The 14564-nt window shown below is 58.6% G+C and overlaps 2 protein-coding genes across 6 annotated transcripts in view; one reads left to right on the top strand and one right to left on the bottom strand.

Annotated features, from left to right (window-relative positions):
* Positions 1-7891, bottom strand: part of DAB2IP (DAB2 interacting protein) — a 187712-nt gene extending 179821 nt beyond the window's left edge. The window contains exon 1 of the mRNA XM_019453954.2: positions 7782-7891. Within this exon, the coding sequence (XP_019309499.2) occupies positions 7782-7821 (40 nt within the window). The 5' untranslated portion in view covers positions 7822-7891. The remainder of the gene's footprint in view (positions 1-7781) is intronic.
* On the top strand, positions 5887-12368 carry LOC109269865 (uncharacterized). 5 transcript variants are annotated; one of them, XM_019453965.2, is made up of 5 exons: positions 5993-6206; positions 8026-8159; positions 8372-8529; positions 11623-11806; positions 11900-12368. In XM_019453965.2, exons 1-5 carry the CDS (start codon positions 6085-6087, stop codon positions 11914-11916), a joined length of 615 nt encoding a protein of 204 aa, XP_019309510.2. In that variant the 5' UTR covers positions 5993-6084; the 3' UTR covers positions 11917-12368. The 5 variants fall into 5 exon arrangements, with proteins under 5 accessions (XP_053764225.1, XP_053764224.1, XP_019309510.2 ...); XM_019453967.2 differs by having other exon boundaries at positions 5995-6206; positions 12157-12368; XM_053908250.1 differs by having other exon boundaries at positions 5887-6206; positions 8462-8529; positions 11623-12368.
* Positions 12369-14564: the final 2196 nt, after the last annotated feature.

The following is a 14564-nucleotide window of genomic DNA, read 5'->3' as shown; positions in this document are numbered from 1 at the left end:
CCATAGCCAGGCTGATCAGGGCTGCCTTCCTGGAGGAGGTGGCAGGACTTGGCTGGGCAGTTGAGTGAAGGTTCCACAAAACCTAGGGAAAGGAGTGGTCCTTACACAGCTGGGAAGACCCTAGATGCTTCTGTCCTCCACCCTGGAGCTGGGGCCTCTCCAGAGGTCAGGTCTGGAAGGACCGTCATAGACTCTTCTATAGAAAACTCACCGATGGCCCGTACGCTTTACAGACACAGCAAGCCCAGGACATCAATCCCCCTACTCCCCAGAATCTGCTTTTCCACCCACATGCCCCCACACCAACATTCCTGCCACACAGGCCAGAGGCCAAGTCATCCTGACCTCTTTCTTCACCCCACCCCCTTCAGCCTCCAAGTTTCCGGTCTGGCTGGTGGAACAGCTCACAGCCTAGAGGTGGAGACAGGCAGGGAAGCCAATGGACTATACTCATCAGTGTGTGGCGGGACAGCAGGAGGCCCAGGGTGCCCATGGGCTCAAACGAGGTAGTGGGTAGTCGGGGAAGGCTTCCTGGAGGAGGCGACAACAGAGCTGAGACCCAGGATGAGCAGGAGTGGCCAGGCTGGGGCAGAAGTAGTAGGGAGAGGTGTGATGGAAGGGTGGTCCAGGCAGGCAGCACAGCAAGTGCGAAAGTGAGGGAGGAAGAGAAAGACAGCACATTCGGGGCAGGGATTAATTCATGCTGATCTGGGCTCAGGCCGGCACTGCCTGGAGGCCATGTGAATGAGTTTACACTTTATCTGTTGTAGCGGGTGCCCTGGGGGAGTGGTCCCCTTGGCTACACAGAGGAAGATGAGTCTGGGACACCTGTTGAGTTGGAGAGAGCCTGGAGGGGGTGAGGCAGCCCTTCTAAGAGTCCAAGGTGGGGCCTGGCCTCAGGTGGGGGCTGGGAGCTGGAGCTAAGGCAGGTCTCAGGACCACGTAGGAGGTAGAATGGATCTCAAGGAGTTCTGGCTCTTTCTCTCTCCGGCCCCCATCTTCCCATCGTGGAATGGAGGATGGGCAGGAGGCCCCCCAAAGACCCTCTGCCTTGGCCTCCTCACAGCTGGGGCCATTTTCTGCTTGCTCCAGCCTCCCTGGGCTTCTGGAAGTGACTTCCGGGGAGGAATCCCGGCTGGGAGGGACACAGCCCTGGCTTCAGGAGGCCTGGGGTGGTGTCGGCCGCCCAGGGCACATCCAGCCGGCAGAAGGAAACACCACAGCAGTCCCAGGCTGGGTCAGCCCGAGGCAGTGGCCATCCAGGACAACTTAAGAAGGAATGATGTATTGGCGTGGTCCTCACAAAACTCCTACTGTCCCCAGCCCGCTGAGGAGGAGGAGGTCAAGGCTCAGAGAGCCAAGCGGCCCGGAATGGAAGCCTAGGTCTGTGCACTCAGCACAGCGCAGCTCAGGAGGGGGCCCACCACGAGTGGGAGGGGAGGACAGGGGAGAGTGTCTTTGCTTTCTAAACAATAAGAGCTCCCGAATGAGCCCCCCCCCCACCTTCTCCCACCAGGAGCCTCTCTCCCCGGGGGACACCAGCTCCTTTCTCCTGAGTTTTCTCCTGGCCCTGCCTGGCCCAGATCCAGACACAGGGGCTGCCCTCCGCATCCCCCTCCCTGGGCCCCACTCCCTGGCCTTCTTGTATGGCCGCTCAGGCGTGGGTACATAAATGATTTAAGCCCCTCCCGTCCATCCTCATTGTTCTTCTTTATTGACCATTCTTCCTGATTTAGCCTCTTCCCAGCGTCCCATGGGGCAAGAAGGCGTGTGTGTGTGTGTGTGTGTGTGTGTGTGTATGTGTGTGTGTGTGTGTGCACTCCACCCCTTGTCCACCTGCCCAGCTGGGGAAGGTCAGAGGCCCAGGCATGACTGGCCAGCCAGAATGAGGCTTCCCTGGGACCCAGAGGGGTTTTGGATTGGGGGCCAGAGTATTCGGGGAGCAGCCCAGAGTGGTGGACAAAAGCATAGTAGTCTTGGGGGCATCTGGGTGGCTCAGTCATTGAGCACCCATCCGACTTCGGCTCAGGTCAGGATCCCACAGTCAGTGAGTTTGAGCCCCGCATCGGGCTCTCGGCTGTCAGCGCAGAGCCCGCTTCGGATGCTCTGTCCAACCTCGCTCCCTGCCCCTCCCCTGCTTGTGCTTTCTCTCTCTCTCAAAAATAAAAACAAAAACTTTTTTAAAAAGTACAATAGTCTTGGAGTCCTGGGTTTGAATTATGAGTGCCTCCACTGGCGCTGGTGACTTTGGGCCCTGCTAAGCCTCCATTGTCTCATCTGAGCAGTGGGGTTGTTCCTTCCTCTGTGAGGAGCCAGTGGCTCCATGGGGAAAACAGCACACAGCTGGCACATACTAGGTGCTCAGTAAATGGCGTCCCCACTCTGCCTCTCTGGCCTCCCTCCTTCCCCTGTGAAAAGGCCTCAGGTGGGAGTGTGGCTTCTCCTGCTCCTTCAGTTGCCAGCAAGCCCAGCGCAGAAACCCAGAACAAGATGGAAAGAACCTGGGTTTGGCATCCTTTCCCCACCCCCAGGGAGGCTAGGCTGGTATCATTACTTCAGTTTCACAGACAGGGAAACTGCAGCTTGCTGACGACCCAGGTCTTTGCCCAAGACCTGTCGAGGTAGCTGAGCGGCCGAGCCAGGGGGAGGCCCCAGGCTCTTGTCCTTGAGAGGTAGGCCAGGCCTGAGAGGTACCCTTTCCCCCGCGATCCACCCGCATAGACACGGCCTCAGAGAAGGGCCTGGTGGCACTGGTTCAGAGCAAGTGCCCGCTACCTGACTCTCAGCTCTGCCATTCACTAGCTGTGTGGCCCTGGGTGAGTCACTCAGCCTCTCTGAACTTGTTTGCTCGTCTCTAACACGAGAATGGTAACACCGACCTCCCAGGGTGGTGGATAGGGGAAGCGAGGTGATGAATGTGAGGCACACGGCCGGGCACAGAACCGTTATTTTATGGTGATTGTCTATTTATCACCAGCTGAGGCAAACCCATTGGATGACACCTCGGGTCCTCCGCTCACGGGAAGGGCCGGGGAGTGGTGACGTCAGACCCCTGACAGCTTCTAGCCCCAAATAGCCCTCTCTTTAGACTGACCCTGTTTGATCACAGCTGCTGCTGCTGCTCCCTGTTCCCAGCTGAGCTGACATCGCCTCCGGCTGTGGCTTCTGCCCCATCAGGCTGGTCCCCAGAGCCGTTTCAACAACCCCATCCCCAGGAGGCAGGATTTTCCCCCAGGGAAACGGATGGGCCTCCTGGGTGGCGGCTCCAGCTCAGTGACCCGGCTCTCAGAGTGCTCCAGGCTCTGGAGCAGCCTGGGTTCAAAGCACTGACCTCCCTGTATGATCTTGGCCATCACTTTACTTCCCCCGGCCTCAGTTTCCTCATCTGGAGAATGGAGCTAACAGCAACCCAGCGGGTTTGTCGTGAGGACTCAAGCAGACAAAGTGCATAAAGGGCCACCTGGACAAGACACGCACACAATAGCACGGGTTTTCATGCCTGCAACACTGGGAAGTTTGTAAAATCGCCCCCATTCGCCCCCCTCTGGCGCCGCCCCCCCCCCCAACTGGGGCAGGTGTCCTTCCTGGTGATCATCAGGAAGAAACTGAAGCTTCTGAGATGCCTTGCTGGAAATCCTGAGCCCCAGGATTTCCAAAGCAACCAGTCCCTTCTGGGAGCACTGATCCCAGCCGTCTGTCTGAGCCCACATCCCTCTATGAATCACGGACCCTCCCCCCCCCCGCAACAGGCATCCAGTCTCATGAGTTTGACCTTGTCACTCCGCTGGAGCCCTGAGACAGCCAAGGAGGCAAGCAGGGCACAGGCCAGTCTGCCCATTTGTCAGACAAGGAAGTTGAGGCTGAGCAAGGAGCAGGGACCTGGTCCAGGCCACCTGATGACAAAGGGAGCCAGGATGAGGCTCAGGCCACAGGGAGGGAAGAGGGTGCCAAGGGCTGAGTCGGATCTAGAATCTCAGAGGGTCAGAGCTGGAACATCCAGGGGCGGCGGAGTGCGAATGAGCTAAGGAAACCAGCCCAGAGAAGGGGAGGAGGGGCACAGAGCCTGTCAGGGGCAGGATGCAGCTGACAACACTCACTCATTCACTTCTTCACTTGTTCACTCATTCATTCACTCACTCATTCATTCATACAGTGGATGCAGTAGCGAAGCAAAGACACAGCCCTTGCCCTCAAGGGTCTCATGGTCTTAAATGGGAGTCAGGCTAGTGAGCAGCCAGTAAAAACATGCCCGTGTTGGGGAAGGACCAAGGTGTGCGTCAGTGCGTGGCAGGGAGGCCACATCTGCACATCTGCAAAGCGGGGCAGTGGCAGGACTCTGTGAGAATCCGAAGAAAGAATGTTCTACATTCTGAGGCTTGCTTCCTGCTCTGCCCACGGTCGGGCCTCCCTCCTGTTTTCTTCCCCGGCCGTTGGAAAGATGGGAAGGAAGTGTTTCTCTGAGCTGCACTTCTCTGAGTCAGCCCCCACTGGCCTTGCTCGAAGGGTCTCTCACCTCAGGACCACCCGATTGGGCACTGCTCAGCCCTGTCTGCTAAGACACCCTCAGTATGGCCCCAGCCTCCAGAACATTCATGTCAGTGGTAGGGGATAAGGCCAAACTCCTTTCAGCCCTTGAGCACCGGGTGAATGGAATCAAAGCTTGGGAAATCCACCAGGTGGAAGAGACTCTTGCTTGGCTTGAAGCATGGAGGGGGGCCCAGAGCTCCCCTTCCAGCCGCACCCCTTCCAACCCTGTACCCACTGAAGTTCCTGAGTCCTCCAAGGAGCTCAGCTTGTCAACCCTGACCCAAAGCACCACCCTCACTGGAAACGTGGCAGAAACCTCAGAAGTTTCTCCAGCTTCCATGCCTTTGCACCTGCTGTCCATCTGCCTGGAATGCCTTTCCTCACCTCTTGGCCTGGGCCGACTGAATTTGTTCACTCACTCATTCAACAAGTACTGGCTGGATGTTTGCTACACGCCAGACAGAGAGCTATGCTCTGGGGATAACAGCTGAGAACTTAGGGACCGGGGGACACGTAGAGTTTAAGCGCACACACATGCACACATAATAATGTACAGTACAAATAGAAACAGGCCCTATAAAGGAAAAGAGAAACTGAGAGTGAGAGGTCATTGGATGGGTTGGGGGAACATGGTCTAGGGAAAGCATCTCTGGGGAGGTGACTTTTCAGTTGAGTCTGGGAACAGGAGCAGGAGGAGGAGTTAGCTTAGCGAAGAATGACAAGAAGAGTGTTCCAGGCAAAGGAAACAGCATGTGCAAAGGCCCTGGGGCTGACAACTAATCGGTGAGTGCGAGGAAGTTCAGATCAGTACGAGAGTGAGTGGGTGAGGGAGAAAGAGTCAGACCTCGCAGGGAGGCAGAAGCAGCAGACCGTGGTCAAGGGACCATGTGGGCAGCAGGAATAAGGAAGGGTCCAAGAAAAGGAGCCAGAAGAAGAGACTGAGAAATAGGAGGGAGAAAATCAGGAGAGTGGTCTATCCCAGGAGCCAGGTGAAGAAAGGTTTCACGAAGGAGAGAGTCATCAACTTCTTCGGTGGAGGAGTTATCTTCTCCAGGAAGCCTCCCTCGACTCCTTGTGTAGGGTTAGGGGTTCCACAGTGCCCTGGCCTCCCCCATCAGAGTACTTTCCTCTCTCCCAGACTAGCCTGGAAATGTCACGAAGGCAGAGACAAGGTGTGACTTGTCTTTCCAACCCCAAAACTTAGTACAGGACCTGAAAGTGGCTTCTGTTAAATGGATGGACATAGAAGCAGGGCTCAGAGAGGAAGTGACTCTGAGGCCACAGTTTTTCCTTTACCGGCCTGGTCCGGCGGGACCAGGTCTCTGGCAGGAGACCCCTTCAGCTCCGGCCCTCCCAGGCATGCTGGAGCCAGACCCCTCTGGGCTGGGCCTGGGGCCACCCCCGAGGAGAGCCTGGGCTCTGCTCCGTCCCTGCCTGACCCCTTCCTAAGGCTCCCTCTGTCCTTTTCCTCTTCTTCTCGGCTCCTAGGTGCCCTACTGCCTGACCAGCTTCAGAAGGCCACAGGCTCCCACAACAGGTGAACACCATGTGCTGACTATGCACGGGGACCTTCAAGCAGGGGGCAAGCAGTCTCCGTTCCCAGGGTACCAGTCTTGCCCTGCCCGGAGGCTGCTGCTAGCAAACCCAGGAAAACAGCAAGTCGGGGCCAAGAGTTCCAGGTAGGGAGATGGAGTCCTGGGGCATTTGGAGCCTTGTTTGGCAGTGGGTTGATCCCCCAGAGAAAGGTCAAGCCCTCCGTGGAGTAACATCCAGGCATCGCTGTACCCAAGCTTCAGGTGAGCACCTCTGGGGGCCAGTAGGCCTGTCACGTGTCTCAGACTGCCTGCCCCGCAACCTTCCCTGGGGCGCTCATCACTGAACCCAGCCTCATATCATTCGTCTGTCTCCCATTCGAGGCTGGGAGCTCATCCAGGACAGAGGCCTCTCTGCTTCCCTCCCTCCCTCCCCCACCTCTTTCCTCCCTCCATTCACTAAGCACAAACTATTCCTTAAGCCTGAGCCCTTCATTTCCGAACCCCTGAGCCTGACCCAGAGCTTGGCACACTGGGGTCACCCAGCATGCGTCCACTGGCCACCTGACTGCCCAAATGTGCCAGGGGGCTGGGCCTTTCCAAGCTCCCCGGAGGATTGCAGCTCCGAACATGGCCAAGGGCCCCTCTCCCTGGAAAGAGCTGAGCTCCTGCAGGAAGAAGGAAATTTGGCCTTGAGTGTGTGTTGGAGGCCAGGCCTGGCTGGGGTGGCGGTGGGGGTGGGAGTGGGGTCCAGAGAGAGAACTCGGTTTTCTCAGCAGGAACTGTGGTCCAGGGGGGACCCGGGACCCCAAAAGGCTGATCCAAGCTGGGGTGAGGCCACTTCTCCACTGCACCCCCTCTAGGCCCACAGGGCCTCTCCCAGCTGAACCCTAAAACCTGCTGCGCCGCCCCCCCCTCCCCACACCCTGCCACGGTCCCTCAGGCACCCCTGCCCTCCTGCTTTCCTCATGTGCACGTTGCCCAGAGACAGCCAAAGCACACTGGCGTGCCAGCCGAGGGTACAGCAGCCTGGCCGGGCTGAGCAATAGGGGATTCAGTTGCCTGTGCCCCCCCCACCGGGGCTCCAAGCCTGCAGAACCTGTCCCGGCCAAGCCATTCCTACAAGTCCTCCTAGGCTCTCAGCAAGGGTCCCCGTCTCTGGCAACTGCCCCTCAACAATCTGCCCAGGGTTTCCGGGCACCCGGAGGCTGCAGCAGGGGCAAAGGCAGCTCCCTGGTGGTAGCCCCTGGGGCCCTGTAAAGCGGGGCGCGCTTTCAGCCTGGCTTTAATTACAGGGTGCGTTCCTGATGCCTGGTCCATCTATATTTATCTGCAGGATCTCACTAATTAAATTCCCCACAGCACCCGGCAGGCTTGGGGACAGGAGTGAGGCAGACAGGCAGGGGGGCTGCAAACTTCCTTCCTTTCCTTCTCAGCCAAGAGCACAACAGAAGCAGCCCAAAGTCCCTCTCCCTCCCCTGACCCTGCTAATGTCCAGATCTGAGGGGCTGCCCGTGGCTCTGCCCCGGGGAACCCTCCAGCCCTGTGCCCCCCTAACCCCGGGCACCCGTGCCCACCCCCAGGCCCCAAGAGCAGACAGTGCCCAGCCGCCTGACAGCCTCCCCCCATCAACTCGGATTCCTGCAGCAAGCAGAGAAAAGTGCCGAGCAGCTCTGTTGAATCCCCAACTCTGCCACTTTGCAGGGGCCAGAGCCTTCTTACCGTAGGAGTCGTCTTGGTCCAGGAGGGAATCGGGCTCCATGGCGAATGGGCCCCCAGCCCCTGGCCCCACCTGATTTATGAACCAAGGCTGTCTCCATGAGCGTCTGGGTTTCTCCTTTTGTATTCCATCTGGCGGTTTTTCCAACTAGATGACTGGGTATTCCTGCAAGCAGGCCCCTCTCCAGCCCTCGCCTTCATACAGTACATTTAAAGTAGCAGTAACCTCTTTTTCCTCCCCCCGCAGCCGGGCTGGAAACATTAGAAGGGACCGAGGCAGCGAGATGTCTAAAATAGGAAGACGCCGGGAAGATTGGCCTGGCTGCCGGCGACGCTGGCTGCGGGGATCTGGCCCGGCTGTGCAGACGGGAAAGCTAAGAGGTAAGGCTGAGCTGGGGCTTAGCATCTGGAAGCTGGCTCGGAGGGGGCGGGGGGGGCCAGGGTCTGTGGCGGGGCGGGGGGGGGGGGGGGCAGGCTGACCCACCCGTGGGCGGGGATGGATGGTGGGTCTCCTGTGTTCACCGCCCAGCGCCCAAACCCCAGGGGCTTCTCCCAGGCCCTGCTGGAACCTCCCACTCAAATCTGTTCCACAGACATTTCCTGCAGTGTGGGGGGTGCAGAATTGACTCATCCATCCATTCAGTTAGTCATTAACTTTTTCCTGAGCATCTACTCCACGCCAGACACCGTGCCTGGAGCCGGGTTTCCAGCGGGGAACAAGGCGCAGGGTCTCACCTCACGGAGCTCACGGGTAAGCGGGGCATTGCGAAGAGGTCGGCGGGGGAAGTGCCGCAGAAACATGGAATGGGGGTGCCTCACCTGCCTGTGGGAGGTAGTCAGGGCAGGCTTCCCGGAGGAACGGGCGTCTGAGGATGATAGGAATCGGTCAGGTGAAGGCGGGAACGAGGGAAACGTAGGCCAGGTGGAGGGAGCGGCCTGTGCAGAAACCTTGAGCCGAGAGGGTTCGTGGCGTGTTTAGTGCCCCCGCGTGAGTTCTGGGTGGTTGAACTTCAGCAGTGGCGGAAGGAGAGGTAGGGCAGACGGGGAGAGTCGGGAGAGGGTCAGGCAGGGCCTCACAAGGACGCTCTCAGGCCTGCCCCTGAGGATGGTCCATGGGAGCGACACATCCCAGGCTGTCCTATAGAAAGGCCTCCCTGGCCCCTGTCACAGCAGGACCAGCCGGAACGCCGGGCACCCCACTCGGAGCAGCCACCAGAGCGGAGCTCTGTTCTGGGCATTTACCTGCATCGTCTCACACACCACTCCGTGATCCCTCTGGCAGAAACTCTGGCTGTCCTGTTTTACAGGACGGTGCAGCTTAGATGGGGCAAGTGACTTGTCCGAGGCTGTGGGTGGCCTCCAGGGCAGGCCTGGACCCCAGAGAGGTTACAGCCTTGGTGCTGGGGGGCCGGGGGAGTAATTCATTCGATCTGCGTTAGACCCAGAATACAGACCAAGGCCATAGGCTTGCGGGAGAAGTGTGCCATTTTGGCCCAATCAGGGAAGGCTGCCTGGGTGAGGAGGCATGTGAACTGGACAGAGGGGCTGAGCAGGGGAAGGTGAGGGCATCCCAGGCAGAGGGGATGGAGGCAGGAAGGCAGCATGCGATGGGAATGACGAGTCTGGGAGAATGTTGTGGAGATGGGCTGGTGGGGGCTGGAGTGAGAACAGGTCATGACAGCCTCGGAGCGTCGGCTCCGTTCAGCTGGCATCGGGCAGCCTCAGAAGGCATTCTAGAGAGCGGCCTCCTTTCCAAGGAATGCTGGGTAGTCCCGCCAGCTGCCCTTTCCCAGTCTTCATAATGCTCTGCACTTAGAGCAGGAGAACGTTCTCATACACGAAAGAAAGGTAGGAAGGAAGGAAGGAAGGGGGGAAGGGAAGGCTTTCTGCCCCACAGCACTGTGAGAACGTGAGAAGATGTGCCTTGGTGACCAGCTTGTTGGAGACACGGCACTGGTGCTGAGGCAGAGGGGACATCAAGAGGAAGGAGCCGGAGGACAGGGAGACAAGCCGGGAGGCTGGCGGGAGGGGCCGGGCCAGGGGTGGCAGGGAGGAAGGTAACCCCCTGGGCCCCCCGCAGCCGCCTTGTGTCGCCCAGCTAGTGGCTGCTGACGTGGTCACGGCCCAGCCTCCGGGTCACCCTTTCCCCCTCCGTTCCAACCTTGGCTGCCAGCGATGATCCAGGCTTCCAACCTCCCGCTGCCTTAATTACAGGGAGGCCGGGCCCTCCCCGGGCAGCGGCAGGCACCTCCCTCCCTGGCACGTGCTTTCTCATGGGTCAGGATCAGAGTTGGGTTAGACAGGCGGCTCCCACCTTTCCAATCCATTTCTCCGTTTTGATGAATCAGATATGTTTTGGTGTAACCAGAGCTCTGAGCTCAGGGATTCCTTTACAACAAACGTGTCACGAGCACGGGGCTCCACGTCCTTCCCGTGGGGACACAGCAATGCAAACAGATCATTCTCCTCCTGTTTGGACCCCATTTGCCTGCTTTGAGCCACTGCCCTCCTGATGGACACCTAGGTTGTCGCCGGTCATTCAGGATGTGACACACAACACTGGGAGGAGTATCTAGAACATGCTCTGTGCACATCTGTCTCACGACCTCCCTAGGGTAAAACCCCAGATGTGAAATGTCCAGGTCAAAAAGTGCCAGCATTTGGGCACTCCTAGAGTGGCGACAGAGGGCACTCGAACTCCATCTGGTTCTTTGACTCAGTCCGCCCACAGTTCTGGGGTGCCGATTGCGTGCCCGGCTCTATGTCGGGGGCTGGGGTGGCCTCGTCCCTGCTCTTGCAGCCCGGGGGAGATACATACAATGTCAGAGAGGAGTGCTCATCAGAGAGTTAAGCAAGGCCACGTGACAGAGCAGGACAGAGCACTGCAAGGCGTGCAGCCAGGTGGTCGGGGAGACACCTCTGAGGGGGTGACCTCTGAGCAGGGACCTGACCAGCATGTTAGTGGGGGGAAAGCAACTAGCAGGGGGCAAAGCTACTGAAAAGACCCTGAGGTGGGAGTGATCGTGGCAAGCTGAAGGGGCAGAGCAACGGCCAGCGTGGCTGGGTCTGGGTGGACAGTCAGGGGAAGAGTCCGAGACAAGAGAAAGGCTACAGAGGCCACTTCATGGAGGGCCTTGTGGCCAGGGGAGTGTGGGAGCCACAGCAGGCTGAAGCGGGACAGTGACATGAAAGGCTGCTGCGAGCAAAGTGGCCCAAGGAGGGCCAGAGTGGATGCAGGGAGACAGAGGGGACGAAGAAGGACAGATGCACTCAGGATATGTGTAGGGCCCTGGGTGCTGCTGGACAATCAGACACAGAGGAAGGGACAAGAGACAGTCCAGGAGGACTCTGAGACTTGCGGATTGTTCAGGAAGCCGGGCAGAGGCCCGGGAGGAGAGGGTTTGAGGATGGAGATGTGGAACTGAGTGGTGGGAAATTGACACAGACACATGGAGATGTCCCGGAGGCCCTGGGTGGAGCTGGGCGGGGCAGTGGGGCCAGTGGGTCTAGACCCGGGAGCTAGGGCTCCGGACACAGCCCAGTGCACCAGCCCCTCGCGAGGCCCGGCTCCAGCGGCAGCGGGAACCCCCTGGCTCCAGACGTGACCTGTCGCTCTGTGTAGCGAAAGGGAACTAAGCAGTCGCTGATGGCAGCTGGCCCCAAGTTCTGGCTCCGAGGAGGGACGTCACCAAGCAGGGGCCGGAGGAGGGGGAGCCTGACGCTGGGCACCTTGTGGTCAGCTTGTTTATTGCCTTCCCTGCTGGGGAGGGTGAGGCCAGCAGGCTGGCATGGGGATGATCCTATATCTGCCCCATTCACTCTCTCTGCCCCGGCCACACCCTAGGCTGGACTGAGCCGGGGAGCCAGAAGCCTAAAAGAAGAATTGAAACCCAGGGATCTGAAAGCCGAAAGAGTGTATGTACAGGGAGCCATCTGGTCAGCAGAATGGGGAAAGCCTTTGCAGAGGAGGGGCCAGCCCAACTGGACGGTGAGGGATGAAGAGGAGTTCGCCAGAGCAGATGCATGGGGTAAGGGCAGGCAACACGACTGCAAGGCATATCCAACATTCTGGGCCAGGAGGGCTTTCAAGTTCTTTTCTGTCCTGCGTTCTGATTTTCTAGCTGAATCCTGCTGTTAAAGCCTAAATGGAGCCCGTGGGGAGCCCACAGCGTCCAGCTCCTCCTGGGTCTCTGAGCTGACCCAGAATAGCCCGTTTCTAGAACACAAACAGATGGAGGCCAGGGGTCCGTCCCGGAGCATCCTGGCTGGGTTTCTCGGGCGAGGACAGCTAAGCTGAGCGGGTCCAAATCCCAGCTCCCCATTTACCAGCAAGTGACTCCACTTCTCAGTGCTTTTGTTTCCTCATCTGTAATTGTAGGATAAGGACGGTCCCAGGTCCCCAGAGGGCTGGCAGGAGAACCGAGTTAATGCAGATGGAACTTACAACACTCTTGCCTCCTCCTCTCCTCTCTCCCTCCCCTTTCTCCCCTTCTTCCTCCCAGATCCCTCCCTCCCTCTCTCCTTCCCCTACAGCCGCACTGGACTGCCTTTTCTAAGAGACCTCTATGGCTGTGTCACCAGGAGGCCTAGACCTAGGCCATTTCCTCTGCCTAGACCGAGATTCCCCTAGAGCCTCACCCCTCCTTTATTAAGGTCTCTGGTCAAATGCCGACTCCCTGACCGCCTTCTCTAAGATATCATGCCCCGCCCCCTCCTCATCACTCTGTATGCACCCCTGCCCTCCCCCACACCTGAGTTTTCTTCCTGGCCCTTAGCATACCATGTGACATTATATTATATATTTATTTGTGTATTGTCTTCTGCCCTGGCTTCCGGGCAACCTCCATGCCGTACCCCCAGCACCTGGAACGGTGCCCAGTGCAGTGGACCCCCAATAACTACACGCGGAATGAAATATTTGTGGAAGAACTAAGCATTAGCTATAATTGTTATTTTTCGCCACTGCCTCCTGACTTGATTTAGGAGCGAACGATCAGGGAGCTCTCACCGAGGACCAGAGCCTGTGTCTCCCAATGTGTGTATCTCCCAGTATCTTAATGCTTATCTGGTTGGACTGGTCCTCCCTTCTCCTTAAAAGGCTGGGCACCAGGAGGGAAAACAGACGGTTTTCTACTGGGGGGGGGGGGGGGGGGAGGGGCACGTACTGTGAGCCTGGCATTCTCTATGCATCTCCCTCATCAACTTCCCAAGAAAGGTTTTCTGAGTCCCATTTCACAGATGGGAACACTGAGAGGCGACGCCACGTCTCAGAGCAGTGGCAGAACTGAGGCTTGAGGGCGTGTCCGCCCAGTAGGAAGGCCCCAACGGCCCCCCTGTAGCACCCAAGTGGTGCCTCCTGGGGTGTGACTGGGTGGGGGTGGCAGGGAGGCTCGGAGATGGGGCAGGGCCAGCCGTTGGTGGCTCCACGTTACGTCCAAGCAACCGCCCTGGACCATCTCCTGTGCTTAAGGAAAGGGGTGGTTCTGCTTTTGCGGCTCATTTAAAGGCCCCAAAACTGAGGGCTGGCATCTTTTCACAAGTCATGAGGCAGCCAGCAGGGAGGAGGGCACATTACAGGCTGGCCCTGTCATCGGCTCCACAGGGCCAGGAGGGGCTGGTCTCTTCCTGATGACGGCAGATGCCTGTGTCCACAGGGCCCTTGTGAGTTTCCGTGTGCTCTTAGAGAACCCTGAGCACGTCCTGGGGGGAGCCCAAAATGTTCACCAAGCTCACACAGCCAAGAAGTGGCAGCAGCAAGGCCCCAAACCTGGAGCCGGATTAGAAACCTGAGTCCTTTGTGGCCCTGTTGGGAAGGTTAAGCAACTTGCCCCCGGTGGTCACAGCAGGCTCTGAGGCCGGACTCTCGACCACAGTGCGCTGTGGGTTTTTCATGCTGCACAAATGTGAGGCTGAATTATCATTAAAGAACCTCAAACCTTTCCCGGAAGAAGGCAAGCTCTAAACACATGCCCGGAGTTGGGGGTTTCCAGGGCGGAGAGCACGGGGGACGGTGGCCAGAGTCCCCGAAGCTCCGTGAAGTCATCCCCACGAACTGTGGGGCTCCATGGAGAACTGTGGGGCTCCCGGCTGCTGGGTCCCAGGGCCCTGCCTCAGGCCTCAGGTTCCGTCTGGGAAGCCCTGGAGATGCTGGCACACACGGCCGGCGGGCAGCAGGGTGAGACACGGGTGGGCAGGAAGCGAGGGGGTTCCTCAGCGGCCGGCAAGGATAGTGCTCTCTTCTCCCCAAACCCCCAGATCGTGCCTGGCACCGAAGCGCCTGGTCATTGCCCTGAGAGAACCCCAGGCCCCCAAGAGCCCCAGGTCGGAGGCTCATCCAGTACAGCGTCCCGAGAGGACAGGAGTCTCCTCCATAATATTCTTGATCCAACCTCGGCTTGCTTACCTCCCAGCATGGGGAACTCACTCTCCACCAGGCTGACTCCAACGGACTCCAAAGTGAGGTCCCCACTCAGCGGAATCATGCTGTGTCCTCCTGGTCCTACTTTGCCCTCCATGGTCACGTGCAGTGATTCTGCCCTGGGGGAAGCCCCTAGGATCATCAGAACCCCCCACACACACCCGCCATGAGCTCAGCTCTCTGCACTCCACCTGACCCTCACCCCCCACTCCCAACCCCATGCTTCCTGGCTAGTTTTCAGGTTTTGTGGTGAGTCAGGGAAAAAAACCCAAGAAGCCTGGAAGCATTTTACCCACACAGCAATGACAGCAGTCCGTGCAATTCAGCAAACTTTAACCAGAGACTATGTCAAGCTCTGGAGACCCAGG

This window comes from Panthera pardus, unplaced genomic scaffold (assembly GCF_024362965.1).
Source record: "Panthera pardus isolate Hobbes unplaced genomic scaffold, ASM2436296v1 HiC_scaffold_20, whole genome shotgun sequence".
In the NCBI taxonomy this organism is placed as follows: Eukaryota; Metazoa; Chordata; class Mammalia; order Carnivora; family Felidae; genus Panthera; species Panthera pardus.
The sequence above is the reverse complement of the archived record's forward strand: the minus strand, read 5'-3'. Positions and strand labels throughout refer to the sequence as shown.

Coding starts and splice junctions, on each gene's coding strand:
- LOC109269865 (XM_053908249.1), top strand. CDS start 6,085: ATGCACGGGGACCTTCAAGCAGGGGGCAAGCAGTCTCCGTTCCCAGGG. Junction 6,207..8,025: donor GTCGGGGCCAAGAGTTCCAG/GTAGGGAGATGG, acceptor CTCCCCCCGCAG/CCGGGCTGGAAACATTAGAA. Junction 8,160..8,371: donor GCAGACGGGAAAGCTAAGAG/GTAAGGCTGAGC, acceptor TCTGTTCCACAG/ACATTTCCTGCAGTGTGGGG.